The 19,256-nt window shown below is 43.6% G+C and overlaps 1 protein-coding gene across 2 annotated transcripts in view; it reads left to right on the top strand.

The window, feature by feature from the left end:
- Window positions 1–19,256, top strand: part of MCUR1 (mitochondrial calcium uniporter regulator 1) — a 179,961-nt gene that overhangs the window by 89,135 nt on the left and 71,570 nt on the right. The window contains exon 4 of one of the 2 annotated variants that reach the window (XM_069218167.1): window positions 2,165–2,266. The exons of the other annotated variant lie outside the window; for it this stretch is intronic. Coding sequence (XP_069074268.1) covers window positions 2,165–2,266 — 102 coding nt within the window. The remainder of the gene's footprint in view (window positions 1–2,164; window positions 2,267–19,256) is intronic. 2 annotated transcript variants of the gene reach the window in all.

The raw sequence follows: 19,256 nt of genomic DNA, 5'->3' as shown, positions 1-19,256 counted from the left end.
TTGGGCATGAATTTTAGCCCTCTGGCCCTTCGCCTGCCCAAACAAGGAGTCCCTCTGTGTTTGGCGTTTCACTGGAGACACCCATGAAAATTTGACATGCACCTTTGAACTAATTACTTGGAGCTTTGTCACCTTTTCTGGTCGAGTCCATAAAATAGCACTGTTGCAACACATTAATGAAGGAAGCTGAGGGCCTCATTACGAGTGCCACATTGTGCACTGCGATAATTATCAGACATTTAAAATCCAACACCTATTACTAGTTTTGCCCGCCTATTGGGGCTTAACATGCAGATTTTGGTGCATACCACTCCAGAATTCACAGGTTCTGTATTTTGCTGCATACCGCACCTCAATTCCCATGTCCAGTATTTTTCTGCTTACTGCACCAAACTTTGCATGTCCTGTATTTTGCAGGTCCATTTACCCTGATAACTTTGCCAGATTTGACCTGCTGAAATTTATCCAGCAGATGCAGATCTTATCCCCAATTTATAATTCCAATATGTGCGGTAACAGAAGTTGCTGCAGCTATTGGAATTGTACAGGGTATTTCTGAGGGGGTCCATAATTGTCTAAATTATAGAAGTTAATACGCAGGGTTAGTAACTTTTTCTGAAGTAGAACAATGAAAAGATAAAGCAATGAAAGTTACTGCTCACCTAGAGCTTAAAGGAGACCAGGCAAATTGGAGGAATATGACCAAAGGTTGCGTTGTTAGAGCTGCTGCAAAATACCAATTTTTGATATGAGAAGTATTATTAGAAAGTTGGAACTTTGTGACAACCAATTGAAGGTGATGTGTAAATTCTACAGATTAACCTGAATGAAATTCTCGTACAGTCACATCTACGATGCCAGCCTTGCAGATGTTAAATGATGCCAGTGCAGAGTCCTACTTAGTTAATGGCAGTTGGTTCTGGTCTACCAGATATACAGGTATCGTGGAACAGGGTTGTAGGTCTGCTTGTCAATGCCTGGGCCCATATGCTGACATTTCCTCTTCCGTAATAAATTCAAGGTCTGGATTTGTTCTGGTATTTCTGTCGCAAGTGCGGAAATTGCAATCCTACTCATGTGTAACGCCATACCTGAATCTGGTCTGTGACACAGAGAGTTGTTTGCTGTTCAAGATGAAAACTCCCCACTGGCGAATAAACATAGGCCTGTGTTGACATTTACGATGAAGACGGCCACCAAGAATTGAGATGCATGCATTGTAGAAATCAAGTATTTTCATGATCATTCACTTATCACACAACCTCCTTCCAGCCTTTTATCAGTCCAATGTATTTTACTCCAAGTGGAGGCAAATGCATTTTTATTAAAGAATTCATTGAAAATGAGTTGATTTTGTTTTCTTGTAATCTAAAGCTCGAAGTTCTACTATATCCAGACCAGAGTGAGACCTGGATTCCCACGAGGCCCTAGAGACATGTGTTCTGCCCACTCGCCAGTATGATGTGGTGTGATATCATTATCAGAGTGATGCCTCTCCTTACAGGCACTGAATAGAGTGCCAGCATGCCACCACTGGAGGACTGAGGGGGAGACGTGGAGGTGTTTCTACGTGTCATCACACTACTTTAACACCACCAAATTCTTAATGTAAACCTGCTGCCTCCGAAAATATACCATTGCGATATACAACACTTGTAACAGATGATTCTAGCAATCTAATAAATGAAATCTTTATTTATCTGTCAGATGGTAGAAGGGGCCGAGTCCTGCCTGAACCAGTAGCACCACCGGCGGTTGTGCAAACGTGGAAGGCAACTGTGTCTAACTGTATGGAATGTCAACAATAGTGTAGTGTTTGTGAACAGTTCTGTTAACTATGCTATGCTTGATCTTATTTGCAATAATGGATTTCTGTTTAATGCAGTAACGAGGAGGAAAGGTGTGGTAAATCTCTCTTTTGCCTCCATACTGCCCTCATATACTGTAAACACAAGTAATCAGAGCTGTAATATAAAGTTACAGGTAGGTGAGACTACTTTTTGTTTTTTTACAACTACTCTTGAGGACCAGAGAACGAGTTGCATTCCCGCCCAAATGTCATGATCTACAAATAAACATATACCACCCCTCCCACCGACTCTCCCACCCCCTAATAATGTACATGTGTCTTTGAAGTGAACTGGCCTCTTTTCTCTCGCTCTAGGAGATCACTCTTCAACAAGTAATGTCCCACATAGCTTCGGTGAAAAAGGATATGATCATTTTGGAGAAAAGCGAGTTTTCTGCTCTGCGAACCCAAAACGAGGTAAGGTTAAGTCCTTCGATCTTTAATTTCCATTTAGTCTTAGCAGTAATCGCCTGACCTGGATAATATGCATTTTGAGATTGTGACCTTCCGCATGTTGTAATTAAATTAGAAAGTATATGCATTCTTTCATCACTGTACAAAGAAGACATAATGGTCATTAGAACTTTCTCTGGGTGTAGGCAAATGAGATTCAGATTCAGTAGGCAGGTTGCACAAGCACAACATCCTGGCAGATTGACCTAGACTCCAGGTGCAGCAAGATAGAAGGCCATCAGGAACAGGTCATTAGCAAAGAAATATAACATTCTTCAGTGCTTAATTTGTAAAAAGATATGTTCCAGGGCCCTTCTCAGGAGGCCACTGCATCTTTCACCACCCATTGTCCCCACCAGTGCTGCCATCGACAATACCAACACAACTACTAACCATCATACTCCTACAAGTGTGACAATTCAAACTATTCCAGCCACTTACAGGTATAAGAGTGGTATCGGCGGCAGGTACTGTTCATTTTCAATGTATATCGAATGACTAAAGAACTCTTGTTGTGCTCATCTCAAAATTAGACAACAGCTCCATCATATGGCAACCTACTGTCATTAGGGTAGGTGGTGAGAATGAAGTTCCAGTCCCGAGCACTGGAAACCACTTGCTCGAATTAAGCCCTGACATTATTATTGTTTTGTTTCGCCAAATCAAGCACACACTTTCCTGAGAAACCAATGAAGTGGCAGAAGTGGGCAGTTTCCATTCTTACTTTAATGGCCCTCAGTGTGTTGCTAATGATTGGGAATGCTGCATGGTTAATTAGTGGTCCTTACATTTCCAATGTCAGTGTGCCAGAAATATCTACTTTCCATCCCATTTCATAGATGTCAGTTATAGTCTCAGCCTGTGCAGGCACATGGGCTAAGGTCTGGACACATTGAGCAAAAGACGGTGTTGGACTTGCAGACCAGCCTCTCAGCGAACGCTTTTGTGGTGCACTCCATCAGTGACCAAAGACTGTATGTGGAGATGTCCAAGCTTGTGCAAATCCTCATTTGAAAACTGAAGCAGGTGTGCCATTAATAACTTTAACAGTCATAAAGACTGTCTTGCTAGTGATGAATGTTGCAACATTTTCTATTTTTGGCTCGACTTTAAAGCTTGCTCGGCAGCCACACCCACACCCTGTTGTAAATGTTTGATTACTCACCACACCGTTTGTGGTGTGATTGCATTCTCTGGACTTGTTACCTAAAGTCTCTATGTAATGTGCAGCTTCATTGGGCCAGGTGTCTCCGATGCAGAGCCTTGCATGAGTCACCTGGGAAACGCAGCGCCTCAGATCCACACCTTCATAGGGGAGACGCTGCACTCCTCCCATTAGTTCATTTCTGTGTGAGGGCTCAAGGGAGGAGTGCAAGTCAGTTGTAGGAATCATCTGGAAGGCTGCATTCCACGCAGCGAACCTCTCGAATGGAATCCACTGCCCTGGCCAGTTTGTAACACAACCTGTAGCACTCGTTTAATCTGACTGGAGAATAATTTGCTTTGCAAAGTTTTTAATTTAATATCACACGTGGTTTTTATGAAGTAGCATTTTGGCTTAATGGTAATAAAAGTACCTTGTGACTGAAGACGCCCTGGCTTCCCTTAGTCGACCAGTTGTGATATCTTGGCCCGCTCTCTGACGATCCTGGATTGCTGCATCTGTAGGTCCTGAGGCAATGTAGCAATGCAATATAGCTGCGCTAAAGATTATATGGGTGTGTGTGTGTACCTTTACCATGGAGACTGAACAAGAAAATGAAAACTTCACTGACTGTGCGTCACCAGGCTCCTGCTTTTCAGCCTACCAACGTTCTTTTAAAGATACTCCATCATTATTTTCTCTCTGCTTACCTGAGGGGATTTTCTTATATTTCATATTATATGATTTTATTTCTTAATTTCTCTGTGGGACGGGCCTGCTTGTCCGCTACGACCGCATGGCTCAAAACGACTTTGTTCATTTTTCAGTTTTCTAAAGGAACTCTTATTGAAAAAGGTGCAAACACAACCTCTCCGCTCTCTTGCTAAACCTTTTGGGACATATTTTTTATGTTTCTATTTGAATCTGAGGTAAAAACGTTGTAGAAAAAAAATTTCTATCTAACCCATTCTGACAATTGTGTTTCCACAAAAACTTCAAGGAGAACTTCATTTACAAGGTAAATAATATCAACCTGGCAAATGGCATTTATTTTTAATCTTGTTTATGCTTTATCATGGTCCTTCTCCCGCTCATCATTTTCATCCCTTTGTCCTCATACCTGCCTTTCCTGTTTTATTTTTATTTTATGTTTTTATTAATGTTGTTTGACGGTATCTGGTTTCTGTACCTGTGCAAGGAAAAACCACATGCTGGACAGGCCTTCTGAACCTGTCAAAGGATGATCCTTTTGGCTTTCCCACAGGTGCTGTGCTGTTCATCCTTCCCTTCTAGAGAAGAGCATGGCAGCCTCGTAAGAGGTAATTGGATCTTCCAACCAGCAATGGAACCTTCGCAAGGAGCCCGTGTAAAATAAAGTGACCCAAATGTTGTCATTGATCTTTGGACAAAAAGAATGACCAAACATCCAAATGTTGTAGCTGGCAAGCTCTAGTAGTCAACCCATCCTTGGCAAGTAGGTTACACCCTGAGGCTGAACATTTTTAGGATGTTGATACAGGTTCTCTGAAAAGTATCGTTTTCTGTTCAAAACGTTGTTTATTTCCATAACAAATTTAAAAAGAAATATTTTGATAGGCTCCTCCAAACGTATAACCTACGGAGATCCGTCATCTTTGAATGTTATTTTTATGCCTTTCGTAAATAATCCCTTTGTGAGCCTTTGAAATGCCGCATTTTAGTGGCAGCTAAATCTGCTTGCCAGGTTGCTGAGTTTTAGAGGTTTTCTGCAACAGAAACATATCCCCATCTGAATCAAGTAATGTTCCTTTTGACTTTTTTGCCAATCCATGATCAGGTCTGAAAATGATACACGCATGTGGGCATCTGGAGTGACATTAATTTCTACTTGGACAACAATATTTTTTTAGCCTCAGAAGGATTGGTGGTCCTATTCGTAGGACGGTGGCTTACAATGTCATTTATCGCCTAATGAATGGTAGCCAAGGGGGGAGCTTGTATTTTGGAGTGTTTTTTTTTTTTTCTAAGTCGGGTGTTCTCCTATCCAAGCATTCATACTTATGCTGTTACAACCCAGGAGGTATCAGAGACTTTCCTTCTGTTGACGTAATCTGTAGAGTAGCCAACCACCGTGGCACTTTTCAAAGCTTTCTGGTAGCCAAACAGATGAACACATTTGGTTGTAGCATTTTTAATATTTAACATTGTCTACTTAGCCTTTCGGCCCTCATAAACGAAAAATGACACACCAATGCATCTCAGTTGCTGACAGAAATGCATAGCATTTAAAATTCCTTTCCTTGTTAATTTACCGGTATTATCACTTTACAATATCACTTAAAAACTTCGCCTGCTATTAGTATCACATGATTTTCAAAAGTGAACACATTTATTGTTATTGATGTCTCTCAGGTGCCATTTTTACTAAAATAAAGTACAACTGCATCCTTCTAACTCATTTTTTTTTTTTTTTTTTAAGAAATAGCTTAAATTGCCAGTTACATTGAGGTCACAATTGCACAATATCCTGCGTGCCACAATGCCTTGTCAATGCTTTTGGCATTTTTTTTCCAACGGTTGGCCCAGTCTTATTTTCATGAGCCAGCTACAAGATATAGGTAGGATTCAGTGTAGACAGAAATTAAATCGGAGTGTCTGGATGATTCTTTGGAAAAACAGCAAGTGTGTGGATTTTTACAACCTACATCCATATGATCAGTGGTAGAGGAATGCATATTAAACAAAAATCTGCCTTCTTATTTGGCTGCAGTCACGCTATTTACATCCAAAATTTGAAATAGAATTTAATAAGCTGCTTCATAATATTACAGATGAATACAGAATGACCCTCCTTTAGTTCACTCATGCACAAAGCAGCAATTTAGGCCTTAGTGTGTATAATCGCTATAGCTAAAGTTTCAGTATTCCTTTATTAGGCTTAGAATCAAGTAATGGGATGGTTAGCTAACAATGAATTGATTCGATCGTTGTGTGACTTACACAGTCAGACTTGACCACTTCCTCTCACGTTTGGCTTAGGATAGTTTTGAAATCTGTTAGAGAACAACCGTAGAGAGCCCAAGGGTCACACTACCCTTATACTCTTGTCAGAAATGCTAACGGAACATCACCATATGATATGTTGAATTTATTGAGACCTATCATAGCACTTAAGGTACTAGTTTTTGTTAGACCTGGCATCTTTTGGCGTGCTTCCCCTGTCTTTTTGCCCTCTGACCTCCTGTTTTTATGGTATGCTGGACTCTTTTTGCTGGTTTATTGTCTCTGTACACTTTACCACTGCTGATCAGTGCTAAAGTGCAAGTGCTCTCAATGTAAATTGTATTGGTAATTGGTTTATCCCTAATTGGCATATTTGATTTACTCATAAGTCCCTAGTAAAGTGCATTATGCGTGCTCAGGGACTGTAAATCAAATACTACTAGTGGGCTTGCAGCACCGATTGTGCAACCTACATGAGCAGTCCTGTGAATGTGTCTCAGACCTGCCACCGCAGTGTCTGTGTATGCAGTTTTGAACTGACAATTTGTCCTGACAAGTGTACCCACGTGCCAGGCCCAAACCTTCCCTTTTTGTACCTGTAAGGCACCCCCAAGGAAGGCCCTAAGTAGCCCATAGGCAGGGTGCAGTGTATGTTAAAGTTAGGACATGTGTTTTACATGTCCTGACAGTGAAATACTGCCAAATTCGTTTTTCACTGTTGCAAGGCTTATCTCTCTCATAGGTTAACATAATATATTTTATGTGCAGTTTCCCATTGGGAGCAGATAGAGATTTGGAGTTTGGGGTCTCAGACCTCAAAATTTAAAAATACATCTTTTGGGAAAGTTGTTTTTTAGATTGTCAGTTTGAAAATGTCACTTTTAGAAAGTGGGCATTTTCTTGCTTAACCATTCTGTGCCTCTGCCTGCTTGAGTATTCCACGTCTGGGTCAGACTGACAGTTGGGCTGTTGTGAATTCCCTCTAGACAGTAACACAAAGGGAGCTGGGGTGTAGCCTGCATATCCTTATGAGTCTCTTGGGCTAGAGTGAGGAGGGAGGAGCTGACACTTACACCTGAAAGGGCTGTGTCTGTCCTAACACAATGCAGTCTCTGACTCCCCAGAGTGTGTCTGGGGCCAGGCCTGGACAAGCCAAGATCGTGTGAACAACAGAGACTCTCCTTGAAGTTTGCCTACTTCAGAGGCAGAAAGGGGTATAAGTAGTGGACACAAAACTCCAGACTTTTAGAACACTTCTGGATCAAGAGGATCCTCTGCCAAGGAGAAGAGCTGGAGGAGGAGTACTGCCCCTTTGATGTGTGTGCTTTGCTGGGCTGGCCTGCAGTTGCTCCTTCTGCCTTTAAGAGGGCAAAGACTGGACTTTGCAGTGTATCCTGCTTGTGAAGTTTCCGCAAGGGCTTTGAGTAGAGTTTGCCTCCTGTTGGAAGTCTCAGGGATATTAAAGACTTCAGCTTCATCTGCCTACAGCACTGGAAACAGTGTGTTTTGTGCTGCAACAAAAAAGAACCCACAGAGATGCCGTCAACGACGCCACTGACTGTACCATGACCTGACGCGCCACTTGATGTCATTACTGAGCCGCTGCTTGCACCGTGACATGTGGGCCCGCACTTCGCATCACCTTGCTCACACTGCAGCCTTGGCATCCCGATTGACGATGCTCCACGCTGACACCGACGCCGCTGCCTGCACCGTGGGCTGTGGACACTGCTTGTGAGGTATACAAAGCACTGTCATGTCCCGCACCGCAACCCCGGATTACCGATGCCAGAGCCATCGACTCCAGCATCGTCAACAGACGCCCCTGTCTGCACTGCGACCAGTGGGAAAGGCACAGAGCCTGCGCTGCATCGCTGCCTACTGACGACAACGCTTCAGCAACAACAACGGCGCCGCCTGCACTGTGGCCTGGAGACACTGCACGTCGAACCGCCCTGTCCCGCTTTACACTGCAGCCCTGGTCTTACCGATGCTGCCGGACGCTGTCACCGAGCCGCTGCCTACACCATGAGCTGCAGGCACCGCACGTCGCATTGTCCCACTTTGCACCGCAGTCCCAACACCATCCACAGCAGCGCTCCTTATTTTGTGATCAGCTTGGAGTTCGATCTGCAACGTGTGTGACTTCAAGGGCCCGATGACCCCCGCTCTGACCTCCAGAACCGATGCCTGAGACGCCGAACTCCGGATCTCATTGCGAGTACCACAACGCTCTACATTTCCAAGGTACTGTGTGCTGGTCTTTCCGACACCGTAGCTGGCCTACGATGTCGCAGCCAGCCTGAACTGTTGGATTTGTTGTTCACAACACCGTGATAGCCCCAGATGGAGCTATCGACTTCAAGGAACTGTATTTTTAATTAAATTCTTGCAAAATTCATATGTTTATTACTGTATGTTTAATTTTTCTTGTTTTGGTCTTGTTTTACCTAGATAAATATTGCTATTTTTCTAAAACTGGTGTGGTGTCCTTTTGCAGTGTTTTCACTGTATTACTGTGTGTTATGTGCAACTGCTTTACACATTGCTTCTGAGATAAGCCTGTTTGCTCATGCCAGGCTACCAAGGGGGTGAGCAGGAGTTATCTGAGCTGGATATCTCCCTTATCCCGACTACAGTGAGGGTCCCTACTTGGACAGGGTGCAAACCAACTGACCCCATTTCTTACAGTCTTCATCATGTCTTGATGCTCATCTCGTGATAGGTTCTTGCTACACTGACTTTCCAAATATTTAAAATGTATGTATTTATCATATTTATAATTGGAACTACATGAAGAGGTGGACCACTTGAATCTTCTTACATTCTTTCGAAAAGCATTAACCTGTGTTATAAATAGATGTTGATCAACAATCTTTTTTATTTACAAAACTTGGTTAGGTAGTCATCTAATGATGTAATTCAGTTTCTGTTTGTACATTTGCTGAAGGACTGTTGGCATAAACCAAAATGTTGAAAGGAGTTCCCTTTGCTTTCAGTTTTAAATATCTTGCCTGATGGTAAGTGAGATAAAAATAATGAAAACAACAGGGGTGCCAGTACACAGTGCTGTTGTACCCTTCCGTCACTAAATTCTAAATGTCTCCTGATGGATATTTCAGAGTCTAGAAGTTGTGTTTGTTGGTAAAATTGAGATTTTCTTAGCCTCAGTGAAAGAAAGTATTGATTTTATTAAACACACGGAGGCGAGTATTATGCTATCTTCTCTTGCTTTAATTCCAATAGCAGCCAAGAAAAACTACAACTCCCAGCAAACCTGGCTGGGAAACTACCCAATACATGTCATAAAGAAACAATCAATCAGGATAACAGGTGAATATAAACATCTTGACTGAGAGCAACAAGTCCTCTTTTCTTGCAGAGCAGTTAATCCACTCTGAATAAAGGAACAATCAAAAGTAAAATAATGCATGATAACAGAAGCGAAAACAAAGCTTCAAAACGATATATGATATTAAAAGTCTTTTCATCAAAGTCTGGATGAAGCATGGAGTGCTGGAAGTCTTGAAGTAAAGAACTCTTCTGCACAAAGGTAGGTAGGCCAGTCGGAACATCGGGTTGTGGTGGAAGAAAACCTCTAAGACGTCTGGTTGGTAGAGGTAGATGGACCTGATGAAACAAAGGGAGGGTAAAAGGAGAAAAAAGTGGTGGGATAATACTCGCCTCCGTGTGTTTAATAAAATCAAGACTTTCTTTCACTGAGGCTAAGAAAATCTCCATTTTATTACAAACACGGAGGCTCCTATTATGCTAGTTCAAAGCATAGAAATTAATGAGCTGGCAACATGAGAGACAGGCTTGCAATAGAACGTTCTAAAAGTTGAGACATTTGACCAATCTGCTGATTTGAGAATGTCAACCAAACTCAATCCTGCCCAAAAAGCTTTGGAAGCCATAGCTCCTCTAGTGGAATGAGCCCCAAAGGTAAAGATGTCAATACCAGCTAGTTTCATAATCCATTTTACCCAACGGGCTAAGGTAGTGGACGAGACAGGATTGTGAGGGGACCTGAAGGAGACGAGGAGTTGAGTTTCGGAAGGCCTTCTCAAATCTTTTGTTCTTGATATGTACTCTCTCCAACAACTACCCACGCATAATTCAGCATGACCACGGAAATACGGATAAAAAACTGACATTAGGTTAGTCTTTGTCCTTCTTCGAACCTGAAAGAAAACACCTGCATGAGTATATTGTACAGAAGTTACATCCAAAGCTCTAACGTCAGAAATACGTTTGAGGGAAACCAGACAGAGGAGAATGGTAAGTTTGGCAGACAGGAATTTCAAGGATAGGAGAGAATTAGGTTGTTGAGACAAAAGGAACTGTAAAATCACATTGACATCCCACATAGAATTATACTTAGGTAAAGGAGGTTTGGCAAAACGTACTCCCTTTAACAGTCAGCAGATCAGAGGATGTTCACCAATTGGCTTGTTATTGATTCGAAAATGTTCAGCGGAAATCGCGGACCTGTACATATTCACCGTTCTGTATGCTTTACCCTGGGCTACCAAGGAGGCTAAGAAATTAACGATAAGAACTACATCCGCTGAAAAGGGATCAGCACCCCTGACCAGACACCAATTATGCCAGGCTGACCAGGCTGATTTGTACGCCTTGGTTGTGCCGGGAGCCCAGGCCTGACGGATGAAGCTAGCAGCTTCTTGCGAAATTCCTGGGGTTCTCCAGGAAGACCCGAAACCATCCATGTGACTAGGTGAAGGGAGTGATTGAGTACCAATTTGTGAGGTTGACCCTTGGGATTCAACAAAAGAGAGGGAAAGAGAGGAAGGAGAAGAGGAAGGTCTATCAGTAATTCGAGAACTGAAGGGAACCAGGGTTGTCCCTGCCAAAAGGGGGTGATTAGTAAAATTCTGGTGGATTGGCGGCGGATCTGAGCCAGGACTCTGGAGATCATAATAAAGGGAGGGAAAGCGTAATTCGTTTGGTTGGACCAGTCCTGTTAAAAAGCGTTGAAAGCCAACGCTTGAGGATCCAGTCGCCAACTGTAGAATTGAGGAAGCTGAGAATTCAAACGAGAGGCAAAGAGGTCGATGGAGAAGGGACCGAATCTGGAAGAAAGGTGATTGAAGACAGAAGGGTGAAACTGCCAATCGCTGGAGTCTTGAAGATATGTGGAGCACCAATCTGCCATTGTGTTCAAGTTTCCCGGAAGATACTCCACTCGCAGAGAAATTTGATTCTGAAGGCAAAATTCCCACAGACTTTTTGCTAACTCGGCGAGAGGTTTTGACCGCGTACCTCCTAGATGATTTATATATCGAACCGCGAGAGGTTGTCCATCCGGAGGAGAATAGAACAACTTACCTTGTCTTTTGCGAAGGTTTGGATCGCAAAGGAACCTGCAAGAATCTCTAAACAATTTATATGCAGAGATGACTCCTCTCTTGACCATAGACATCCAGTCAAGAACTGAGCGCATCTCACGCCCCAACCAGTCCGACGTGCATCGGATTCTAAGACAAGATCTGGTGCTGTAGAGAAAATTGCCCGGCCATTCCATGCGTCTAGGTGATCGAGCCACCATTGAAGTTCGACCCGAGAATCGTGATCTTTGGACACTAAATCTTCGTATCCGAAACCTTCACGAAGGTGTCGAATTTTTAACCTCTGGAGCGCTCGGTAATGAAGAGGGCCTGAAAATATGGCCTGAATTGACGAGGCAAGGAGACCGATTATAAGAGCTAAACCTTTGATCGTAAGTTGTGATTTGTTCAGAACCAACACTATTTCCTTCTTTATATGGGAAATCTTTTGAGGTGGAAGGTGAAGCGTAGCTTTGACAGAATCTATAAGAAACCCCAGAAACTCCATCTGACGAGATGGAATAAGACTGGATTTTTCTCAGTTGATGAGAAAACCTAGGTCCTGAAGAAGAGAAACAAATTTGTCTAAGTGTTCCATCAGGATGGATCTGTCCTGGTGTAAGATGAGAAAATCATCTAGGTAGACCATGATCCTGACACCCTGAGCTCTCATGTGTGTCACCGCTGGTTTTAGTACCTTGGTGAAACACCATGGGGCTGAAGAAAGACCTAAAGGAAGGCACGTGATGCGAAAATATTGGTCCTTCCATTGAAATTGAAGACATTTCCTGAAGGACTGATGAATTGGGATGGAAAGATAAGCATCCTGCAGATCTAAACGAACCATCCAGTCGTTTTCCAATAACGAGTCCCGAAGATGGAAAATAGTTTCCATCTTGAAGTGATGATAAACCACAAAACTGTTGAAAGACTTTAGGTTTATAACTCGACGAAATTTCTTGTTCTTTTTCTGAACCAGAAATAGAGGACTGGTAAAGCCCGAGGGATGAGGGGAGAATGGTTCTATTGCTTGTTTGAGGATGAGGGAGTGAATCTCTTGAGAGAGCAATTTGTCTTGTTCTTTTGAAAACATTAAGGGCTTTGGAAGACACTGTTGGATTGGAGCGGAATAGAGTTCTATACAATAACCTGAAACGGTCTGCATTACCCATGGATCTGTTGTTAACATCTGCCAATTTGTTAGAAACAAGGTTGTCCGTCCCCCCACCAACAATGGACCAGAAGTAAAAACTCTTACCTGAGTTTTGCGAGCCTCTGGATCTGAAGCCACGTCTGAAGGAACGATTTCTCTGGGGGCAGAATTGTGGCTTGAACTCCTGTTGATAGGAAGTGGAGCCTCTGGTCTGATTGACCGCACCCCTGTGGGTGTATCGGTCTGCAAAGCGGCTCCTGCCTTTGCCGGCTCTTCCAAAAACACGCAAGTGAAAACATTTTTGCATTGATGACTGTGCTTTGTCAATAGACGTAAAAGTGGCCACGTACTTACTAAGCTCCTTGATAAAGGAGTCCCCAAAAGGAAGTCCATTGGCCTCAGGTTCCATCTCCTTGGAGGCGAGATTGTTTAATTTTGGATCAATCTTTAACAAAAGACTCTTCCGTCTTTCTTGTGCTATTGAGGCCTTTGTATTGCCAAGGAGGCAAATCGCCCTTTGGGCCCAATTGGAGAGTATAACCGGGCCAACTTTTTGCCCTCCATCCTGGCTTCCTCAGCCAAATCTAGAATTCTCGTAAGAGGACCCGATAGATCCAACAGTCTGTCCTGGCAATTGGTCCAGGCCCTGTCTATCCCTTTCTTTGGGACTTTCCCAAACTTTGTAAAAAACATCAACATATTTGGGTCAATAACGGGAGTGGTGGTTAGGTTGAGTGTTTTCTGGCTTTTTCAATGGGGAGGCCAAATACCTGTTCTAGAGTTGTGACTACTGACCAGCATGATTGAATAAAAGGACATTCCCAAACAGTGTGCATGAATGTGCCTTTACTAGAACCAAATCTCAGATATTTTGTGTCTGTTCCCTTACCCATTTTCCACGGCTTTCGTGTTCTATAATATATTCTATAAAAGTATTCAAATTGTATGAGGCATAGCCGTGCTGATATTGCTGCACAATCCCCAAAAGAGAGTCGAAGGAAAATGTCCCAAGTACTTTCTCCTAGCAAAATACATATGTCACAAAAAGGTACCCGGGATTGCGAGTTGTGTATATACTCCAGTTTGCTACAGTCACTTGAATTGTTCAAATATAAATTGAAGAAGTCGCCGCACCCACAGCTTAATGTGGCATGCTTCATTATTGATGTCTCCCCCACACCATGAGACAATGCTATTGTAGCGGACTCCACCCTAAAGGGAGTTCTTGAGATTTTTTAAATCAGGACAGTAGCAGGGGTCCAGGTGTAACATAACACTATCCAAGAGTGAACAGAAAAGTTTCTGTTTATTTGTGGGTACCCTTGATGTGATTCAAAGCAGTGAAAAATGTGTATGTGGTGAGAAAACAGCGATTCATCTAACCCTAAATAAATGCCCACATGTTTCGACTTGTAATGAAGCCTGTCTAGGTCAACAGTCGTCTTCATGGCTCACAGTCACCCATATACTACATTAATGCCATGCAATTGAATGAGATATGTCTCTTATATCCTAATTGGTCATCTTTCCCTGGTACCTCCAGGTGACAATAGAAACAAAAATAACTACCTCTGCACATGAAGGGGGTAAGTTTCTGAATGCTATTTAAAAATAAGCATTTGCAATGCAATAGGTCTTGCATTTATTTAAGTTGGAGCTATTGGCATTGTAAATTTATAACATTACTTCTCTTGCCACATTAATTGGCCAACCTTGCCACATATTTTGGTCCTTTCTGCCACATAATTCCAGTGGCCCTGCATATAACTAAAGGGCTAGTAGGCCTACTGGAATATTTTTTCAAACGAGGCCTTTAAAACACAAACTACTTCCAGGTGCAAAACAAAAGTTCCAGCAATAATAGAGCATACAAATACAATGAATGGTGGGATGGGTTATTATTTTGGGGTCCCCAATGTGGGGACCAGGAGAAGGTCTAGAGCACTTTGTGGTGAACACGTTTTGAAGGTGATCCTATTGTCCTAGGACCACCATAGGTTGAGTTATGAGCAAAAATGTTTTGTAAAAGGAATGCCTTGCAAAGCATTATGGTGCAAGTTTCTGAGTGCCGCAAATATTGTAGTATGTTGACTATAATGCTCAAAACAACCCCTAGGGTACACCACAATAAAAATAGCATTTCTAAGAAACATAGGCCCTCATTCTGACCCTGGCGGTCTTTGACCGCCAGGGCGGAGGACCGCGGGAGCACCGCCGACAAGCCGGCGGTGCTTCAATGGGGATTCCGACCGCGGCGGTAAAGCCGCGGTCGGACCGGCACCACTGGCGGGGTCCCGCCAGTGTACCGCGGCCCCATTGAATCCTCCGCGGCGGCGCAGCTTGCTGCACCGCCGCGGGGATTCTGACCCCCCCTACCGCCATCCAGATCCCGGCGGTCGGACCGCCGAGATCCGGATGGCGGTAGGGGGGGTCGCGGGGCCCCTGGGGGCCCCTGCAGTGCCCATGCCACTGGCATGGGCATTGCAGGGGCCCCCGTAAGAGGTCCCCTAAATGTATTTCACTGTCTGCTGCGCAGACAGTGAAATACGCGACGGGTGCAACTGCACCCGTCGCACAGCTTCCACTCCGCCGGCTCGATTCCGAGCCGGCTTCATCGTGGAAGCCTCTTTCCCGCTGGGCTGGCTGGCGGTCTGAAGGAGACCGCCCGCCAGCCCAGCGGGAAAGTCAGAATTACCGCCACGGTCTTTCGACCGCGGAACGGTAACCTGACGGCGGGACTTTGGCGGGCGGCCTCCGCCGCCCGCCAAGGTCAGAATGAGGGCCATAGTCATGTAACCATATAGTTAGCCCCTGGATGGTATAACCATATGAAAACAGAGTGGCAGCCAATAGCATTACAAGCATATATATAGCTCCTAGAGGGTGTAGTGCATTACACATTTGCAGGGCTGGCAGTCCTACTGCAACAATATTACAAGTATATCGGCAATCGTGCAATGATCCATGTAACAGGGTCAGTCTGCAAGGCGGTAACAACGTAAACAAGCATTTGCAATGCAACGGGTCACGCGTTTGCTCATTTTAGAGCTGATAGCGTTGAAACTCCTAACCCGACTTTTCACCTATCGGGCAAAAGTGCATTTATATACGTAACCGAAAAAGTGCAATTAACTATGTAAGGCGCTCGACTTCTGCCAAGTGAGATCACGCTCGTAAATTAGAGAAAAAGAAGTCCACGAGCCGGACAGAAAACAGCGAGCCTCACATGTTTTCTGTACTTGGTCGCTGCGCTCGAGGAGGGCTAGCCACCGGAAAAGGCATGAGGTATGCATGCCTTCAACTAATGAAAGCAAGCAGATTTTATTAGGCAAGCCCACGAACCAATAAAAAACACTGACGTGATGTTGACAGGGCTCCGAGCCCTTTTCTAAACACTAAAGAGTCTCGCTGCGATACGCATGCGTGAGTGCATGCAACGCAGGCTCGACCCTAAAAAGCATTTACCAATGACATCAAGGGATTTTTGAAAGGCAAGTCAGCGAACAAGTAAAAGTAATGGGCGTTGTTAAAAGCCCACAGAATACTTACAACAGGTCTAAGAGTGCTTGTGTGCTTGACCTAAAAAGGGGGTTTCATGACATAATATTCAGGATTCAAACATCATCAATTATAATAATTATTCAACAATAACTTCTCTCAAGATGTCCTCATCTCACTCATGAACACCGCTAATCAGTTGACAGCAGTGCATCTTTTCTGTGTAAAAACAGGAAAATAAAATGGTGAAAGGACATTCAGGTGTAGAAGAACATTACTGTTAGAGAACTTACCGTACTTATGGATACTCTTGTGCCTAATGGACAGGATAGGGGATGCCTCCTCTGTAGTCACACACTGATTACATTTAAAAGAGTGTTTAAAAAAATAAAATAATAATAATAGTGTCTGATGTGCGTGCCTAAATGAAGTGATGGAACACTTTCTGATATGGTAATCATAAGGAGTTATTATGATAAAAATCAGTTGATGCCCAATACTAAGAGGTCATAATCTTAAGTACGACAGCAGCTATTAACTAGGAGCGGCATTTCAGATTGTCACCATGCAGAAGAGCTCAGGCAGTAAGCTTAAAATTAAACTCTTTTTCACCTACATCCGGTTCAAATTGTTCCCTGAGTTTTAGAAGGTAGTATGGGTAGGTGTTTACAAGGGTTCTACATTACATGAAACACCTTTTATGTGTATTTTTGCCATTGTAAGTTTGGACTCCGAAGTATTAAAATCTGGTACTGGGTTCAGTTTGTCCCCGTTACCCTCTAGAGAGTGTCTCAGCTGTAAATCACGAAAGAACTGTGATTTATGTAATGCAGATTTTTCCATCACCTGCTCGAAAGACATCAAGGGGTTGGACACCCACAAATCCTTGATCATGGATATGTCAGCACAGTCTCAAGTCAGTGACAGTCCTACAAGCCAGGTTCTCTGCTAAAGTGAGGTCTCCTGTGTCAGGCATCTATGCCTCACCATTTTTTGAATATGCAGCTCCTTTTTCCCAGGTGGACATGGGGATTTTACAGAGGACTTTGAACATGATTGTCACGTCCACTGGGAGTCTGTATACTTCTTCAAAGCTGGCCGTATATGCTTACACTTTCTCTTATTCAGCCTTATTCTGGCCACCCGATTTTAAAGTCTTTGTAAACCTATCAGTGAGCTTCTTTTGGAGCCCAGGGCGGGTATGATAAACTTGCAACAGTAGAGGTGTGCTATCACAAGGCTTTTGTTAACACTTCCTGATAATTGGTCTGAGGAATTGGTGGATTTTCTGGAGGATGGGGAGTTGCAATTTCATCCACTTGACCACCGATTTGGCGTGGAGAACTTGAACTTAACAGTGAGTTCCTTTGGACTAATACAGAAGTCAAGTAGTGTAGTAAATGCTGAATAGATGCAGATACTTGCAGTCTCCCTTCCTCCACAGTAAAAGACTAGGTGGATGTCCAGACTCTAGATGAGATAGATCACAAATATTTTTAGCCAATAAAGAAATAATAAAATTTGAAGTCCTCTGCAGGGTCGTAATCTCATCTACTTCCCTCTCACTTCTCTGCTGTCCACCCGTCCCAGAAGAAGGAGTTCTTACACCAAAATGTGTATTCCTAAGCCCAGTGGGGTAACGAACCTTGAGGGGGGCACCCTGCAAAGCACATGGAGTGGGCCCCTCTGGCCAGTACACGGTGCGTGAGTATGTGCTGCAGATGGGGCCCCCTGGTGCTCGCCCCGCACCATGGGGGCTGCAAGGGCTATTGTTACGCCACTGCCTAAGCTACTATCTTTTGTTTTTAGTATTCAAGCATTCTATGGCCCGTTCGTAGTCTTTTTTCAGTCCAGTGGCTTACTTATTTTCCACTGGGCTCTGTTAGAGCAGATTCTGGGTTCCGGAGTGTAGGGAGGATTTGTACTCTTACGCTTGCCTTGGCCAAGACAAAGGGGGCTTTTCAACAAAAAAATCTATGAAAACCTCAGAAGGAGTTTGTCTTTGAACCCTTCTCACCTTGCCCAAAGTAATAAGCAGATGCTAATTGCCCTGCTTCTCTGTGGCTCACGTTATGCGGGCCACTGACCTCATTTCTGACTGGCTACTCAAAGGGACAACTTATGAATCAACCCTCACTCTACGCTAAGAGTGAAGGAGGGGTAGGAGATTATAATGGCACTCCTCCCTGGGTTCAGCCCATCTGCCCCTTCTATAAACACTACATAGACATCAAGGAAAGACTGGGATAACAATAGTCCCCATCAAATTAGACGTCGTGCCAGCCATCATGCAAGTGGGAAACGCCCTTTTTAACCAATAAGGGAAGCTCTGTTGTTAAATTCTTTCCTCTGCCCTCTAGCTTGTTCTGCCATAGCAAAAATTATGTCCTCGCTCACTGGTGCTGGTGCAGCATGTGATGCACCACTAGGCCAGGGTGAAATACCTGTTATACTGGTGTAATCTTGCATAATTTTGGTGATTTCCCATTTTGCATGTCACGCAAAATTCCTGAAATGATGCTATTACACAATGTTGCGTAATAAACACACCATTTCTTGCAGAAATTATAGTACAAGTGCATGGGAACAACGCTAACGACCAGACCACAAGAAGCTTGCTCTGTCATGTTCGAAGATGCATCTCACTTTAAAATATAGCACCAACTGCCAGTTTGGCACGTCGCATAAAAATATGTATACTTTTGCATAATGTTTCTGATTTGTTTTTTATAACGCATATTAGAACATTGGAAGTTGGCAGCTCCATTGAAAACAATGGAGTGCTGCGGGCTTTTACTGGCAGGTAAAAGCCCGCAGCGCCAACATTCC

The sequence above is a fragment of the Pleurodeles waltl genome, chromosome 2_1 (assembly GCF_031143425.1).
Source record: "Pleurodeles waltl isolate 20211129_DDA chromosome 2_1, aPleWal1.hap1.20221129, whole genome shotgun sequence".
NCBI classification, from domain to species: domain Eukaryota; kingdom Metazoa; phylum Chordata; class Amphibia; order Caudata; family Salamandridae; genus Pleurodeles; species Pleurodeles waltl.
Note: the sequence above shows the minus strand (reverse complement) of the source record. Positions and strands in the feature narration are given on the sequence as shown.